A 14,308-nucleotide genomic window follows, 5' to 3' on the forward strand; every position below is an offset into this window, starting at 1 on the left:
GCAAGACAGAGAAACCAGTAGGAGAACACTTCGGTCTCCCAGGACATTCTATACAAGATCTCAAAGTAGCTGTCTTAATACAAAGGAATTTCAGAAATAGACTGGAAAGAGAAGTGGCTGAATTGCAACTAATCACCAAACTTAAAACCATGGAGAAACCTGGTCTGAACAAAGACATTGGATTCTTATCTCATTATACATAACATAACTATCTTTAGCCATCTCACCCCTTGCCTTTCCCTGCAAGACTAATTTCCACACCTATCAGCTGATCACCCATTCCCACCACCCTTCTGAGTCATACCCCTCCCCACTCCCTCACTATATTTAAGGATCTGGTGACTTCTGTTTCAGTGTATCTGAAGAAGTGTGCATGCACACGAAAGCTCATACCAGGAACAAACTCAGTTGGTCTCTAAGGTGCTACTGGAAAGAATTTCCTATTTTGTTTCGACTATGGCAGACCAACACGGCTACCCACCTGTGTCTCAAGAACATTGACCATTTCCCCCCTTAAGTCTCAGTTTTCCCTGTCTGTAAAATGGGAAGGGGAAACCCACTTTCCGGTATTGTTGGGAAGATGAAATCCAGGGAGGACGGGAAAATGCTGCCTATTTTCATTGTCTTTTTCTAAACCCCAAACCATGGCTTGCAGTGGGGCTTGTGGAAGATTGAATGCATTTGCCTGCAAAAGGAGCTGCCTTTCCCCAACGTGAGGGGTTGGTGGGTGGAAATTCCCTTGGGGGGGCACTTCTGGGCACGCTAGCTTTCCAAAAGAGTTGCTTTCCCCTGAAAACATGAGGTCGCTCGTGTGCCACAGCTGGAGTCGTCTGCTGTGCATGTGCAGAGTGCTTTTGCCTCCGTGCAAGTTTAGCCAGCCCTTCGTCTCCAGGGCATGCCGTGTGTATCTAGAGTTGGGGGAGGAGGGCGCCCCAATATTTGATTTTGGAAAAAGAGAGCCACTTTGGTGTGGTGCTTAGTGTGTGTCGGACCTGGACCTGAGTTCAAAACCCGCCCCCCCCCCACTGGACCATAATAAATCTCGCTGACTTGGGGACTACTGGCCTTTGGGGGCTACTAGTCGCCGCCTCTCAACCTGACCTCCCTCACAGGGTTGTTGTTGTCGCGAAGAGAAAACACAGGGGGAAGGAGACCCGTCATGCGCGGCACCTTGCGCTCCTTGGAGACAAAAGTCAAGTACTGTATATGCAGGCAGGCAACAAATAGGATAGAAATCGGCGGGTGGGGGGTGAGGCAGGCTGCTGGGCGGGTCTCCTCGGCTGCAGGAGGCCGGTTTGCATCGCTTTCCAGTTTCCGCCCTCCCTCCGGGAGTTTCTGTGGCCACCGGCCCGCCTCTCCCCTCCCTCCGGCTTCCAAGGTAGGGCAGCCTTGCGCAAGCCGCCCGCCGGCAGTTTGCAAAACTTCCCCTCCGCCGCCGCCGCCCGCTTTGCTGCCCTGCAGCTCCTGCCATTGTCCTCCCGATGGCTTCGGAGGAGCAGCAGCAAAAGAAGCGAGCCCAGAAGCAGCTGCCTCCGGGGGTCTCCGTCGCCCCCGATCCTGCGCTAAATCCCTTCGAGAGGAACCTCCTGCGGAATCCCAACCCCGAAGGTACCACGCGTGTCCCCCCCGGCGCCCGTTTCTCCTTCAGCCCCTGCTGCGAAGACACCGGGGGGGGGGCGATGGGGGGGGGAGGGGTGCCTGTTTGCAAAAGAGGGGGGGGTTGACGACCCCCACCCCCCACGGCCTTTCTAAGGGGCAACATTGCAAGAACTGGTCCCCCATCCCCGGAGCAAAGCGTTTTTGGCAAGACCTCTTTGGCACTTCTTAGCGGCAATTGCTGCCTCCAACGGGGTTGGGCGAGATGACCCTTGGCCTTGGGGTCTCTCTATAAGCCCATGGTTCTAGAAATCAATGAAATATCAAGGATATTTCTATCTCCCAACCCAGTCTACATGTTAAAGGTAAAGGGACCCCTGACCATTAGGTCCAGTCGCGGACCACTCTGGGGTTGCGGCGCTCATCTCACTTTACTGGCCGAGGGAGCCAGCGTACAGCTTCCGGGTTCTGCAGAACCAGAGCAGCGCACGGAAACGCTGTTTACTTTCCCGCCGGTGCAGTACCTATTTATCTACCTGCACTGGTGTGCTTTCGAACTGCTAGGCGGGCAGGAGCTGGGACAGAGCAACGGGAGCTCGCCCCGTTGTGGGGATTCGAACCGCCGACCTTCTGATCGGCAAGCCCTAGGCTCTGTGGTTTAGACCACAGCGCCACCCGTGTCCCAGTCTACATGTTACTGAAGCTATATTCCAGCCTTTGTCCACCGGGTGTTCTCCTGATTTTAACTACAACCCCCACCAGCCTCAGGTTGGGGCTCATGGGAGTTGTGGTCTGGCAACATCTGGAAGAGGACAGGTGGGCGAAGGCTGCTCTGTTCCACTTCTGTTTCTGTTGCAATAGCAAAAATACAGGATGGGTGACACCTGGCTTGAGAGCAGTACATGTGAAAAGGATCAACTTGACATGAGTCAACAGTGTGATGCAGCAGCTAAAAATGCCAATGCAATTCTGGGCTGCATCAAGAGGAGTATAGCATCTAGATCAAGGGAAGTAATAGTACCACTGTATTCCGCTCTGGTCAGACCTCACCTGGAATACTGTGTCCAGTTCTGGCCACCACAGTTCAAGAAGGATACTGACAAACTGGAACGTGTCCAGAGGAGGTCAACCAAAATGGTCCAAGGCCTGGAAATGATGCCTTATGAGGAACGGCTTAGGGAGCTGGGTATGTTTAGCCTGGAGAAGAGAAGGTTAAGGGGTGATAGGATAGCCATGTTCAAATATATCAAAGGATGTCATCTAGAGGAGGGAGAGAGGTTGTTTTCTGCTGCTCCAGAGAAGCGGACACGTTGCAATGGATTCAAACTACAAGGAAGAACATTCCACCTGAACATTAGGAAGAACTTCCTGACAGTAAGAGCTGTCCGACAGTGGGATTTGCTGCCAAGGAGTGTGGTGGAATCTCCTTCTTTGGAGGTCTTGAAGGGGAGGCTTGACAGCCATCTGTCAGGAATGCTTTGATGGTGTTTCCTGCTTGGCAGGGGGTTGGACTGGATGGCCCTTTGAGGTCTCTTCCAACTCGAGGATTCTAGGATTCTTGCTCTGCCTGAAGGGCCAAGCTGGGGTTGCCTCTTAATCTTAAACTGACATACTTGGAGAAACTAGCACTCCAAAACAAACAAACAAACCTTAAGAGCTTTGCAGAGGAGATGGAGCCAGACCGCACTCTGTGTGGTGTCTTTCTGGCGTGCCTCTGTGTTTACACGGGGGTGTGCAGGAGCCGAGATGCATCTCCTTGTAGATGTAGCTTCCCGAGACCCCGAGAAGAGAACTGAACCCTGAAGAATGACAATGCTGTTGAGAAGGCGCGAGAGGAATTTTAATAAGGCATTCCTCCACGAGACGGTGATTTATCAGAGAGTAGAAAGCAGGGACACGTTTGCCCATTAAAAGATACCTCTAGTTGAAGTGGATTTTCTCCCAGCAGGGATCACTTGTTCAATGGCTATTTGCTAGACTGGCCCTTGCAGGAGTCTGAGGTAGGAAGACTGTTTGACTTGCCAGCCAGCCAGCCAGCTCCTCACTCAGAGCTACAATATTGAGCAGTTGGCTTATTGGGTGAAAGGCATGTACAGTTTTGCATTGATTCATATTTGCGTTTTGTTACTAGGAGTTAGTATCCGAGCTGGCTTGTTTTCCTCCTCCCTCCCCTCCCCCTTTCCTCTTGTGCCATGTCTCTCATTTGTAAGCCTGGAGGCAAACAGGCTCTTCTTACTGATTTTGTAAGTTGCACTGTTAGCCGTTGTGTGTGTGTGTGTGTGTGTGTGTTTTACTATGGCGCATGGCAAAAATCTTTACACGATTCAAAATGTATCTGGGTGTGGAGGCCGAGGAAAAAATAACGGAGATGTGGAATGCAGGATTTAGGAGGGATGTTTGCAGGAATTAGGTGTGCTTATCGCACTGAAGGTTGGGTAGATATTGCAAGAGCTGAGTGATGAGCATGGAGAGGACTTAGCATTCTGCTGGGGATGCGATAACTTCCATATTTGAGTTAGAGCATTTGCCGGAATATAGAGGCAGCTCATCTCTTGCAGGCAAAGAAGTCTCCGCTTCCAGCCACGTTACCAAGGCCACAAATACTTGAGCTTGTTCTCAGAGTCTTGAGCTGAGTTTAGAAACCAGCTGCCTGTCACTTAAAGGCTTACCTGCAAGTACCTCAGACGATGCCATTGGCAACAACTGCTGTGATGTCACAGAACGCTCAGGAACGAATTTTCTCTTCCTTCTAGTCTCTTCTTTTCACCCTTCTCAGTGCACACATATGAAGGAAGGGCACACCCACACACCCACACCATTTACATTTCCAAGGGCTCAGGGTAAAAGTCGGATCCAGCAGAATCAATCTGAGACTGAAATAATAATAATAATAATAATAATAATAATAATTATTATTATTATTATTATTATTATTATTATTATTATTATTATTTATTATATATACCCCAGCCACTCTGGGCGGCTTCCAGCAATAATTCAACAATATACAATAATTCAACAATATTAAAAGCTTCCCTGAACACCTTCAGATGTCTTCTGAAAGTCAGATAGTTATTTATTTTCTTGACATCTGATGGGAGGGCATTCCACAGGGCGGGCGCCACTACCGAGAAGGCCCTCTGCCTGGCTCCCTGTAACCTCACTTCTCGCAGGGAGGGAACCTCCAGAAGGCCCTTGGAGCTGGACCTCAGTGTCTGGGCAGAATGATAGGGGTGGAGACGCTCCTTCAGGTATACTGTACTGGGCCGAGGCCGTTTAGGGCTTTAAAAGTCAGCACCAACACTTGTGCCCGGAAACGTACTGGGAGCCAATGTAGGTATTTCAGGACTGGTGTTATATGGTCTCAACAGCCACTCCCAGTCACCAGTTGGGCTGCCGCATTCTGGATTAGTTGTGGTTTCCGGGACACCTTCAAAGGTAGCCCCAGGTAGAGACCGCATTGCAGTAGTCCAAGCGGGAGATAACTAGAGCATGCACCACTCTGGTGAGACAGTTCGTGGGCAGGTAGGGTCTCAGCCTGCATACCAGATGGAGCTGGAAACAGCTGCCCTGGACACAGAATCGACCTTCGCCTCCATGGACAGCTGTGAGTCCAGAATGACTCCCAGGCTGCGCACCTGGTCCTTCAGGGGCACAGTTACCCCATTCAGGACTAGGGAGCACATAGATCTGAAAGAGGAGGGAAATACGTTCACTCTTCCAACTTTCTCCTTTAGCCAAAGGTCCCTTTTCAAGAGAGGAACAGGGGGCTGCCCTTAGCACCTGCTGGCCCAAGGCGCTGTGGGGCAGGTGGACGGGCTCAGAGGCTTGCTATCGCCACGTTGGCAACCTCTATCCCAACTGCTCAAATGCCTCTTCTTGACCGTTTGCCTCTGAGAAGTTGGAACGTGCATCGACACATCCCAGCCAGGAAGGTTAGAGATCAGCTGGCAGACCTGCACAATATTTATGAATGGGTTGGTTTTCTCTCTGGGGCCGCCTCTAGAATGCTTCCAGCCAACGGACCGCAAGCATGCAAATCAGGGAGCAAGGAGTTCGCTTGAGAGATCTGACAGTATCAGCCTTTAATGAAAGGTCCTTTGCCCGTTGATCGCCGAAGAATTGATGCTTTTGAATTATGGTGCTGGAGGAGACTCTTGAGAGTCCCATGGACTGCAAGAAGATCAAACCTATCCATTCTCAAAGAAATCAGCCCTGAGTGCTCACTGGAAGGACAGATCCTGAAGTTGAGGCTCCAGTACTTTGGCCACCTCATGAAAAGAGAAGACTCCCTGGAAAGGACCCTGATGTTGGGAAAGATGGAGGGCACAAGGAGAAGGGGACGACAGAGGATGAGATGGTTGGACAGTGTTCTCGAAGCGACTGGCATGAGTTTGGCCAAACTGTGGGAGGCAGTGGAGGATAGGGGTGCCTGGCGTGCTCTGGTCCATGGGGTCACGAAGAGTCGGACACGACTGAACGACTGAACAACAACAACCTTTGCCCGTTTCCCTTCCAGAAAATAGCAACGGCATGCCAAACGGCTTTTTCTGATGTTGAGTCAAGAAGGGTTTTTACTGTTCTGGCTAGTCAGGGTTCAAGGCCGCTGCGAGGCAGGGCGAATGCCTAAACATGTTAAAACTTGTTGTTGCAGATTAATTCCCAGAGCTCTGAAACAGCTTGTCTCTGGCCTTGCCGGTGCTACCTGCCTGGGGGTGCGGGGAGATCTCCTCAATTACCGTAATTAATTGGCAGTCGTAATCCTTGCACGCTTGCAAGGAGGCCTTGTAGCTTCCAGGCCTCCTCTCATCACTCCCAATTAACACAGCCCTTTCTTAAGAACGCAATAAGTGTCTTCTGGATCAAGCCCAAAGGGGGCCCTGTAGTCCAGCGTCCTGGTTTCACGGGGGCCACCAAGATACCTCCAGCCTCCTCCGAATGCATTTCAGCGGGAGAAGTTGCCGGGGAATTTACTGCCCTCTCTTCACCTCTGACTGCTGCCAATCAACACGTTGTTGTTGTTCAGTCGTTCAGTCGTGTCCGACTCTTCGTGACCCCATGGGCCAGAGCACACCGGGCACGCCTTGTCTTTCACTGCCTCCCGCAGCGTGGCCTCCCTATATTTTATCCGGAAAAGGATGATGGGCTTGAGGGCATCCTGATCAAGTTTGCGGATGACACCAAATTGGGAGGGGTGGCTAATACCCCAGAGGACAGGATCACACTTCAAAATGACCTTAACAGATTAGAGAACTGGGCCAAAGCAAACAAGATGAATTTTAACAGGGAGAAATGTAAAGTACTACACTTGGGCAAAAAAACCCTGAAAGGCACAAATACAGGATGGGTGACACCTGGCTTGAGAGCAGTACATGTGAAAAGGATCTAGGAGTCTTGGTAGACCATAAACTTGACATGAGTCAACAGTGTGATGCAGCAGCTAAAAAAGCCAATGCAATTCTGGGCTGCATCAATAGGAGTATAGCGTCTAGATCAAGGGAAGTAATAGTACCACTGTATTCCGCTCTGGTCAGACCTCACCTGGAATACTGTGTCCAGTTCTGGGCACCACAGTTCAAGAAGGATACTGACAAGCTGGAACGTGTCCAGAGGAGGGCAACCAAAATGGTCAAAGGCCTGGAAACGATGCCTTATGAGGAACGGCTTAGGGAGCTGGGTATGTTTAGCCTGGAGAAGAGAAGGTTAAGGGGTGATATGATAGCCATGTTCAAATATATCAAAGGATGTCATATAGAGGAGGGTGAAAGGTTGTTTTCTGCTGCTCCAGAGAAGCGGACACGGGGCAATGGATTCAAACTACAAGGAAGAAGATTCCACCTAAACTTTAGGAAGAACTTCCTGACAGTGAGAGCTGTTGGACAGTGGAATTTGCTGCCAAGGAGTGTGGTGGAGTCTCCTTCTTTGGAGGTCTTTAAGCAGAGGCTTGACAGCCATCTGTCAGGAATGCTTTGATGGTGTTTCCTGCTTGGCAGGGGGTTGGACTGGATGGCCCTTGGGGTCTCTTCCCACTCTATGATTCTATGAATAACATTTGGGAGCCGTCAGCTTCTTTCCGTGGGTGGAGGCGATTTGCAGGAGGAAATCGGGGCCGCCAGAGGGATTTATAAAGAACTGTTTAGTTAGAAGGGAACCATCCATCCCCTTGCAATGCAGGAATCGCCTATGTATGTACATTGGCGGAGGAAGCTGCTTGGCCGCCCAGGGGCGTGGTTTTGCTCCGTGGTGTGCATGCGCAGTGTTGCTGCGTACGACGCATGCGTTGTGACGCTGCGCATGCGAGCTGCAGAGCAGCACGTGCTGCCGGCGGACAGGTCGTGGGGTGGGGCGGCCTTGTTCTGCGGCTTGCTCGTGGTTTGCCGGCGGCGCATGTTGCTCTGTGGCGGGCATTTGCAGCGTTGCGACACATGCGCCGTACGCAGCGACGCTGCTAGTGCACACTGCGGAGCGGCGCCGCCAGCAAACCCCAGGCAAGCCATCAGCGCGCACCTTTTACCGGGTGGCAGGGCTCCGCTTTGGCATTGTGGGGCGGGGGGCGCGCCGTGTGTCACCCCCCTCCAGGGTGGAACACAGGGCGCACCGCCCTCAACGCCCCCACCTTGCTACACCACTGTGTATGTGAGAGAGGTTAAGGGCAGGGCAGTGGCGTAGCGAGGATTGCTGGCTCCCAGGGCAAGGAAAGTATTGTGCCCCCTAACAAGCACCTCCGTGCGGCTCCGCAGCTGCTGCCAGACGGAGCTGCAGAGCAGCGGCAAGACATGGGTACAGATCTCCTGTTAAGGCGTCAGCTGCAGAGGTTCACCCATAATTTATTTTTTTGCAGTTGCCCTGGGATCCCCCTCCCCACCGCCATGCTATGCCTCTGTCTGGGCTTGGTGCTCAAAGCAGTCTGGGATGATCAAGGTTCAATGCATTTCCCTCTTCCCCCCATTTATTTTACAGGTGTGAATATTTCTGAGCCAGCGCCCCCCCTGATGCTTCCCAGGGCAGCCTGGAACCCTCTGGACCCCAAAGGTGACGTAATGCAAGATTGGGGTTGTGGCAACTGAACGTGGGCGTCTCCTTGCAAGCCCAGAGCTGGCTGGCCTGTGCAACTTGTTAATTTCCTCTTGAGCGGACGTTATCGACATAGCTGTCAACCTTTCCCCCTTTTTTGCGGGAAATTCCCTTATTATAGCATTGGGAAACAGCAGGTAGGGTTGACAGCTGTGGTTATCGATAGAAGCCGAAAACTCGCTCCTTAGGAATAAAAACACACAGCGAGTGTAAAAATCAGTTTATTGATAAATAAAACTCAAACCAGAAACCAAGTTAAAGGCTTTGCTATTAGTATATAAATCCCCTGAACAACTTGGGATCAGTTTACCTGTGAGATCGCCTGAACCCACATGCGCCCACCTGACCGCTTCATTCGGCAGAACTGGCCCTGTTGCAGGTGCCTCAAAATCACAAATTCCGCATTTGTAATAACGTGATCTTTGGAACTCCCTGCCTCTTGACATCAGGGAGTTGCATTCACTGTACTTTTTTTTCTGTACGTGTTAAAAGCATTCTTGTTCAGACAAGCCCACCGAGATATTTAGAAAGCTGGCGCGAGTTTTGTTTTTACTGCTGTTTTACCTTTTGAATGTTTTAAATAGATATTTTTACTGATGATTTTATTGTTTTGCAAGACGCTTTGAGGCTTTCTTTACTTTTGCAGCCAAGCGGTGTATAAATTTTATGAAATAAATACACATATTTTTATTCGGAAGGTGCTCATGCTCTTGGGACACTGTGCTCTTGTGTTTATTTTTTTGGAGGGGGACCCACATGTTCCATCTAGAGGGGGGAAGCGCTCTGTGTATGCTCAGGGGCACCTGGCTCGAGATGCCAGAATGCAGGGACACAGGAAAATGGCCATCTACTAAAACCATTTCCCCTTCCTCTTGGGGGGGGGTCCCCTTTCCATCTCTCCCCACAGGTATTTTCAAAGGCTGGCAAGTCAGCATCGAACCCTTGGAGGCAGACAAGGCAGAGGTCGCCCCAAAGTCTGTCTTGCCACGCTATAGGTGAGTGGGGGACCTTGTCTCTGACAGGGCCGATTTAGGTTTGATGCGGCCCTCAGCTCCTGAAGGTAACGGGGGCCCTTCATAGATCCAGCTGTCAACAACAAATTGTCGCTGTTTTTTGTGTTGAATATACAGGTGAAACTCGAAAAATTAGAATATCGTGGAAAAGTCCATTTATGTAAGCAATTGTTTTCATTAGCTACTGGAGTTTAATATATGAGATAGACTCATGACATGCAAAGCGAGATATGTCAAGCCTTTGCTTGTTATAATTGTGATGATTATGGCGCACAGTTGATGAAAACCCCAAAGTTGAAATTGTGAATTTGGGGTTCTCATCAGCTGTACGCCATAATCAACACAATTATAACAACAAAGGCTTGACATATCTCGCTTTGCATGTCATGAGTCTATCTCACATATTAGTTTCACCTTTTAAGTTGAATTACTGAAAGAAACAAACCTTTCCACGATATTCTAATTTTTTGAGGTTCACCTGTATGCTATATGCCAGGCACGTCCAACAGGTAGATCGTGATCTTCCGGTAGATCACTGGACGTCTGTGGTAGATCACTGGTAGATCACTGGCTTCCCCAAAGAAGTTCAACAACTTTGGCTCCCCTAAAAAAAAAACTAATTTTTTTTGCCCTGCACCTCAAAAAACCAGGGATTTCCTTCTCCCTAAAAAAAAGCTCAACAACAAATTTGACCTGAATGCCTTAAAAACAGGGCTTTCCTCCTCCCCCAAAAAGCTCAACAACTTTGACCTGAACCTTCCAAAAGGGGGTAGATCACTGCCAGTTTTTAACTCTGTAAGTAGATCACAGTCTCGTGGAAGTTGGCCACCCCTGCTATATGCAGTGGCGAATGGTGCCTCTCAGGCGCCCGGGGCGGCAAATGAGAGGCACCCCCGGGGGTGGGGCGTGTGCATGTGTTCTGATGCATGCGTCATGATGTCATGACGCCCGTGTCAGAACGAACGACGCATGCGCGGGGCGGTGCTTGGCTTGCTCAGCCAGCGCATGCTCTCCCTTCCTGCTGCTGGGCGGATGGAGCAGCGGAGGTGACCGGGAGTGGGCCAGCGAGGGGCGTCAACGTGACTGGCACCCCGCTGCTGCTCCCCCCGGCAATCTTGAGAGCTACCAAGTGTGGTGGGCGGCTCGTGGGGCAGCCCCACGAGCCGCCAATCACGCTCGGCGGCTTGCAAGGTCGCCGGAGCAGCAACGCTGGCCCAGACGGGGTGCCGGGTAGCGGGGCTCGGCTCGGGTAGTGGTGGGGGGGGGGCGCGCCAAGTGTCCACCCCCCTCCCCTGGAACCCGGGGCGGACCGCCCCCCCCCAGCGATGCCACTGGCTATATGGTGATTTATGGACCTAATACGTATCTCAAGCCATTTGCGCATGTTGCCATGCAACCAGTCCATGCAGAATGTAGGCATCCTATATATAGAAGGAGCAAAGCAGTGATATTTGAGGGAGCAGGCAGGGCCCATGACTTACATCCTAGGAGCCACGCAACACAAAACACTGTTGCTGTATGTAGCTTTTATTTTATTTGTTGTTTATCTTATATTTGGAAATGTACATCCAGTTTTTTTCCCTTTCAATTGCTTTCCAAGCCCCCAAGAGAGTGGGGCCCTAAGCTAGAGCTTGTTTAGCTTATACGTAAATCCGGCGCTGGAGTCCCTGTGAGCTGGTCTTGTCACTTTGAGTCTCCCTTTCTTCCTCCTCTCCCTTTTGCCCTTTCTAGCTGGTGCGTCAAGCAGCAACACGTAGACTTGGTGGCCGAAGGATTCTGGGAGGAGCTACTGGATTCATACCAGCCAAACATCACCATCATGGACTGGTAGGTGTGTGTGTGTGTGGCCGGCCGGCAGTTATTCCCCCTGCATTCCTGCATTGCAGGGGGTTGGACTGGATGACCCTTGGGGGTCCCTTGCAAGTCTACAGTTTTACGATTCTAACGACGCCAGCTCTTTCCTGGCCTTGTTGGCACAATGGGCGAGAAGCGCACTGAGAGCGTCACTGGGAGTCTCTAAAAATAGGTGTTGGGGCTTGATGCTACCTAGAAAGTTATGCTGTCTGAACTGGAAGCTTGTTCCTACAACTCCAAAACAACTTGCTCTCTTACCCCTGGCTCTCTGTCAAAGATTCTGCCTGAATCATCGATGAGTACCCTATTTTAGGGCAAGATCCCCAAGGCTGGCAGCTCCACAGGAGTGAGGGAAATAAACTTTGTACATGCTCAGATGCATTCATCTCTGCTTATAATATATTCTGATAGCAAAATACCAGGCTAAGCCTTGGAGAGCCCTGGTTCAAATTAAGATGCATAAATGTGTTTTTTTTTGTTTTTGGGGGTGGGGGCGTGATGAATGGGAGGGGCACATCCTGCACACTTTCATTCAGCTTGCCTTCAGCCACATATGTTTGAAATTGCAGAGGTTAAATCAGGGGTCGCCACACTTGCCAGGCCTTGGGCCGGTTCCTGCAGCGCCGATTGCGTGGCGGGCCAGAGAGCGCGCACACGCTATTTCCGGCGCACCTTTGGGTCTGCGGAGGCCGTGCGCACGGTGCGCAAGCTATTTCCGGCACTCCGCCGCCCCGAAAGTGGGCAGCTGTACCGCGCTGCACCAGTAAGAGCGGGCAGCGGCAGCGCAGGGGGTGCCGGGGGCCGGAAACTGAGTCCCTCGGGCCGTATCCGGCCCGCGGGCCTTCGTTTGGGGAAGCCTGGGTTCAATGCATGTAAGGCTCAATTGCACCGTCACTAAATATACAGGTGAAACTCGAAAATTAGAATATCGTGGAAAGGTTCATTTCTTTCAGCAATTCAACTTAAAAGGTGAAACTAATATGTGAGATAGACTCACGACATGCAGAGCGAGATATGTCAAGCCTTATTTGTTATAATTGTGATGATTATGGTGCACAGCTGATGAGAACCCCCAAATTAGCATTTTCAACTTTGGGGTTTTCATCAGCTGTGCGCCATAACCATCCAATTATAGCAAGCAAAGGCTTGACCCTATCTCGCTTTGCATGTCATGAGTCTATTTCATATATTAAACTCCAGTAGCTAATGAAAACAATTGCTTACATAAATGGACATTTCCACGATATTCTAATTTTTCGAGTTTCACCTAGTAAATCAGGTGCAATGTGTGTCTTCACACGCATTCTTTATTTCGGATCACCAGAGGGCAGCAGTTCTCCAGTGATAAAACCATCAGCCCTAACAGGACTGCTTTCTTCTTCCAACAGGTACGAAAACAGCAAACTGGCCGACTCTGTTTATGAACTCCACGTCCGGCTCCTGGGAGCTAACGGGGCCACGGTGTTGGGTGAATTTCACCACGTGGCGCACGAAGGCGAGCAGGACGGGAAGGGAAACAAGAATTGGCATCACGTAAGAGCCGGGTTGGGTGGGCACAGCTGCCAAGGACCACAACGAGCAGCGGCTAACAATCGAGCTGTGATTCCTGCATTGCAGGGGGGCTGGACTCTTTCGTCCAGCATCTTGTTCTCACGGTGGCCAACCAGACTCCTGGGGGGGAAACCTGCAAGCAGGATTCGAACACGAGAGCACTCTCCACTCCCACAGTTTCCAGCCACTGGTGTTCAGGAGCATTGATGCCTCTGACTGTGGAGGGCACAGCATAGCCATCAATAGCCTTCTCCCCCCTCCCCATGAATTTTTCTAATCCTCCTCTAAAGCCATCCCAGTTGGGGGCCATCGCTGCCTCCTGTGGCAGGGAGTTCCACAGTTTAACCACGCGCTGTTTAAAGAACGACTTCATTTCCCCCGTCCTGAATTTCCCCCGTTCAGTTTCTTGGATGCCCATAACTTCTAGCGTTACGAGAGAGGGGAAATCTTTTAGCTATCTGCTTCCTTTCTAATTTTATAAAGCACGATGTCTCCTCAGTTGGCTAGAGCGCTGTGCTGATAAGGCCAAGGTTGCCGGATCGATCCCCCCCCCCCACGGGAAAGCTGCATATTCCTACATTGCAGGGGGTTGGACTGGATGACCCTTGGGGTTCTTTCCAGCTCTATAATTCTATGATTCCAAACTTTAAAATGCCAAACACTGTAACCCTTCTTCATAGGGGAGTTCCTCCATCTTTATTGCAAACTCCTGGGTGTCCACATCTGAGGGAGGGAAGAAAACTTTTTCCTATCCACTTTCCCCACGACGTGCAGTTTTATAAAGTTCCATCATGTCTCCGCTTCCTCGCTTTCCCCCTAAACTAAAAAGCCCCAAACGCTGACTGATCTGGGTCTAGCTGGGTTGACTGAGCCGCATTGCCTGCTGTCAAAAAACCCCCATAGGACTCAGTTTGCCTGTCTGAGAAATGGGTACATATGTGTGGGTTAAGCTGGAGGAACTTTGGGGTCTCCAGCCTGGCACCCCTTTGGTTGTGCCTTGCGGACTGAGACCAGTTCCCCCCCCTCCCCGATCTCTTTCAAGGTCTCCCACGTATTCCAGGGCTACGGAGCAGGACTGCGCCACGTCCACTTCCTCCACAAGGCCAAAGAGGTGGAGACGGCGGCAGGATTCCTCCGGACGAGAGTGACGGACAGCAGTGTCTCTGCCCAGCTGCGGGACTGATGGCGCTTGGGGGAGTGGTGGGGTGGTCAGGCCGTGT

At 51.0% G+C, this 14,308-nt stretch overlaps 1 protein-coding gene across 1 annotated transcript; it reads left to right on the plus strand.

Moving 5' to 3' along the window:
• The first annotated feature begins 1,481 nt into the window (after window positions 1-1,481).
• NCCRP1 (NCCRP1, F-box associated domain containing) lies at window positions 1,482-14,308 on the plus strand. The gene is made up of 6 exons (XM_033159459.1): window positions 1,482-1,608; window positions 8,557-8,628; window positions 9,578-9,665; window positions 11,415-11,510; window positions 12,926-13,070; window positions 14,131-14,308. Exons 1-6 carry the CDS (start codon window positions 1,482-1,484, stop codon window positions 14,269-14,271), a joined length of 669 nt encoding a protein of 222 aa, XP_033015350.1. The 3' UTR covers window positions 14,272-14,308.

The sequence above is a fragment of the Lacerta agilis genome, chromosome 8 (genome assembly GCF_009819535.1).
Source record: "Lacerta agilis isolate rLacAgi1 chromosome 8, rLacAgi1.pri, whole genome shotgun sequence".
NCBI lineage: Eukaryota > Metazoa > Chordata > Lepidosauria > Squamata > Lacertidae > Lacerta > Lacerta agilis.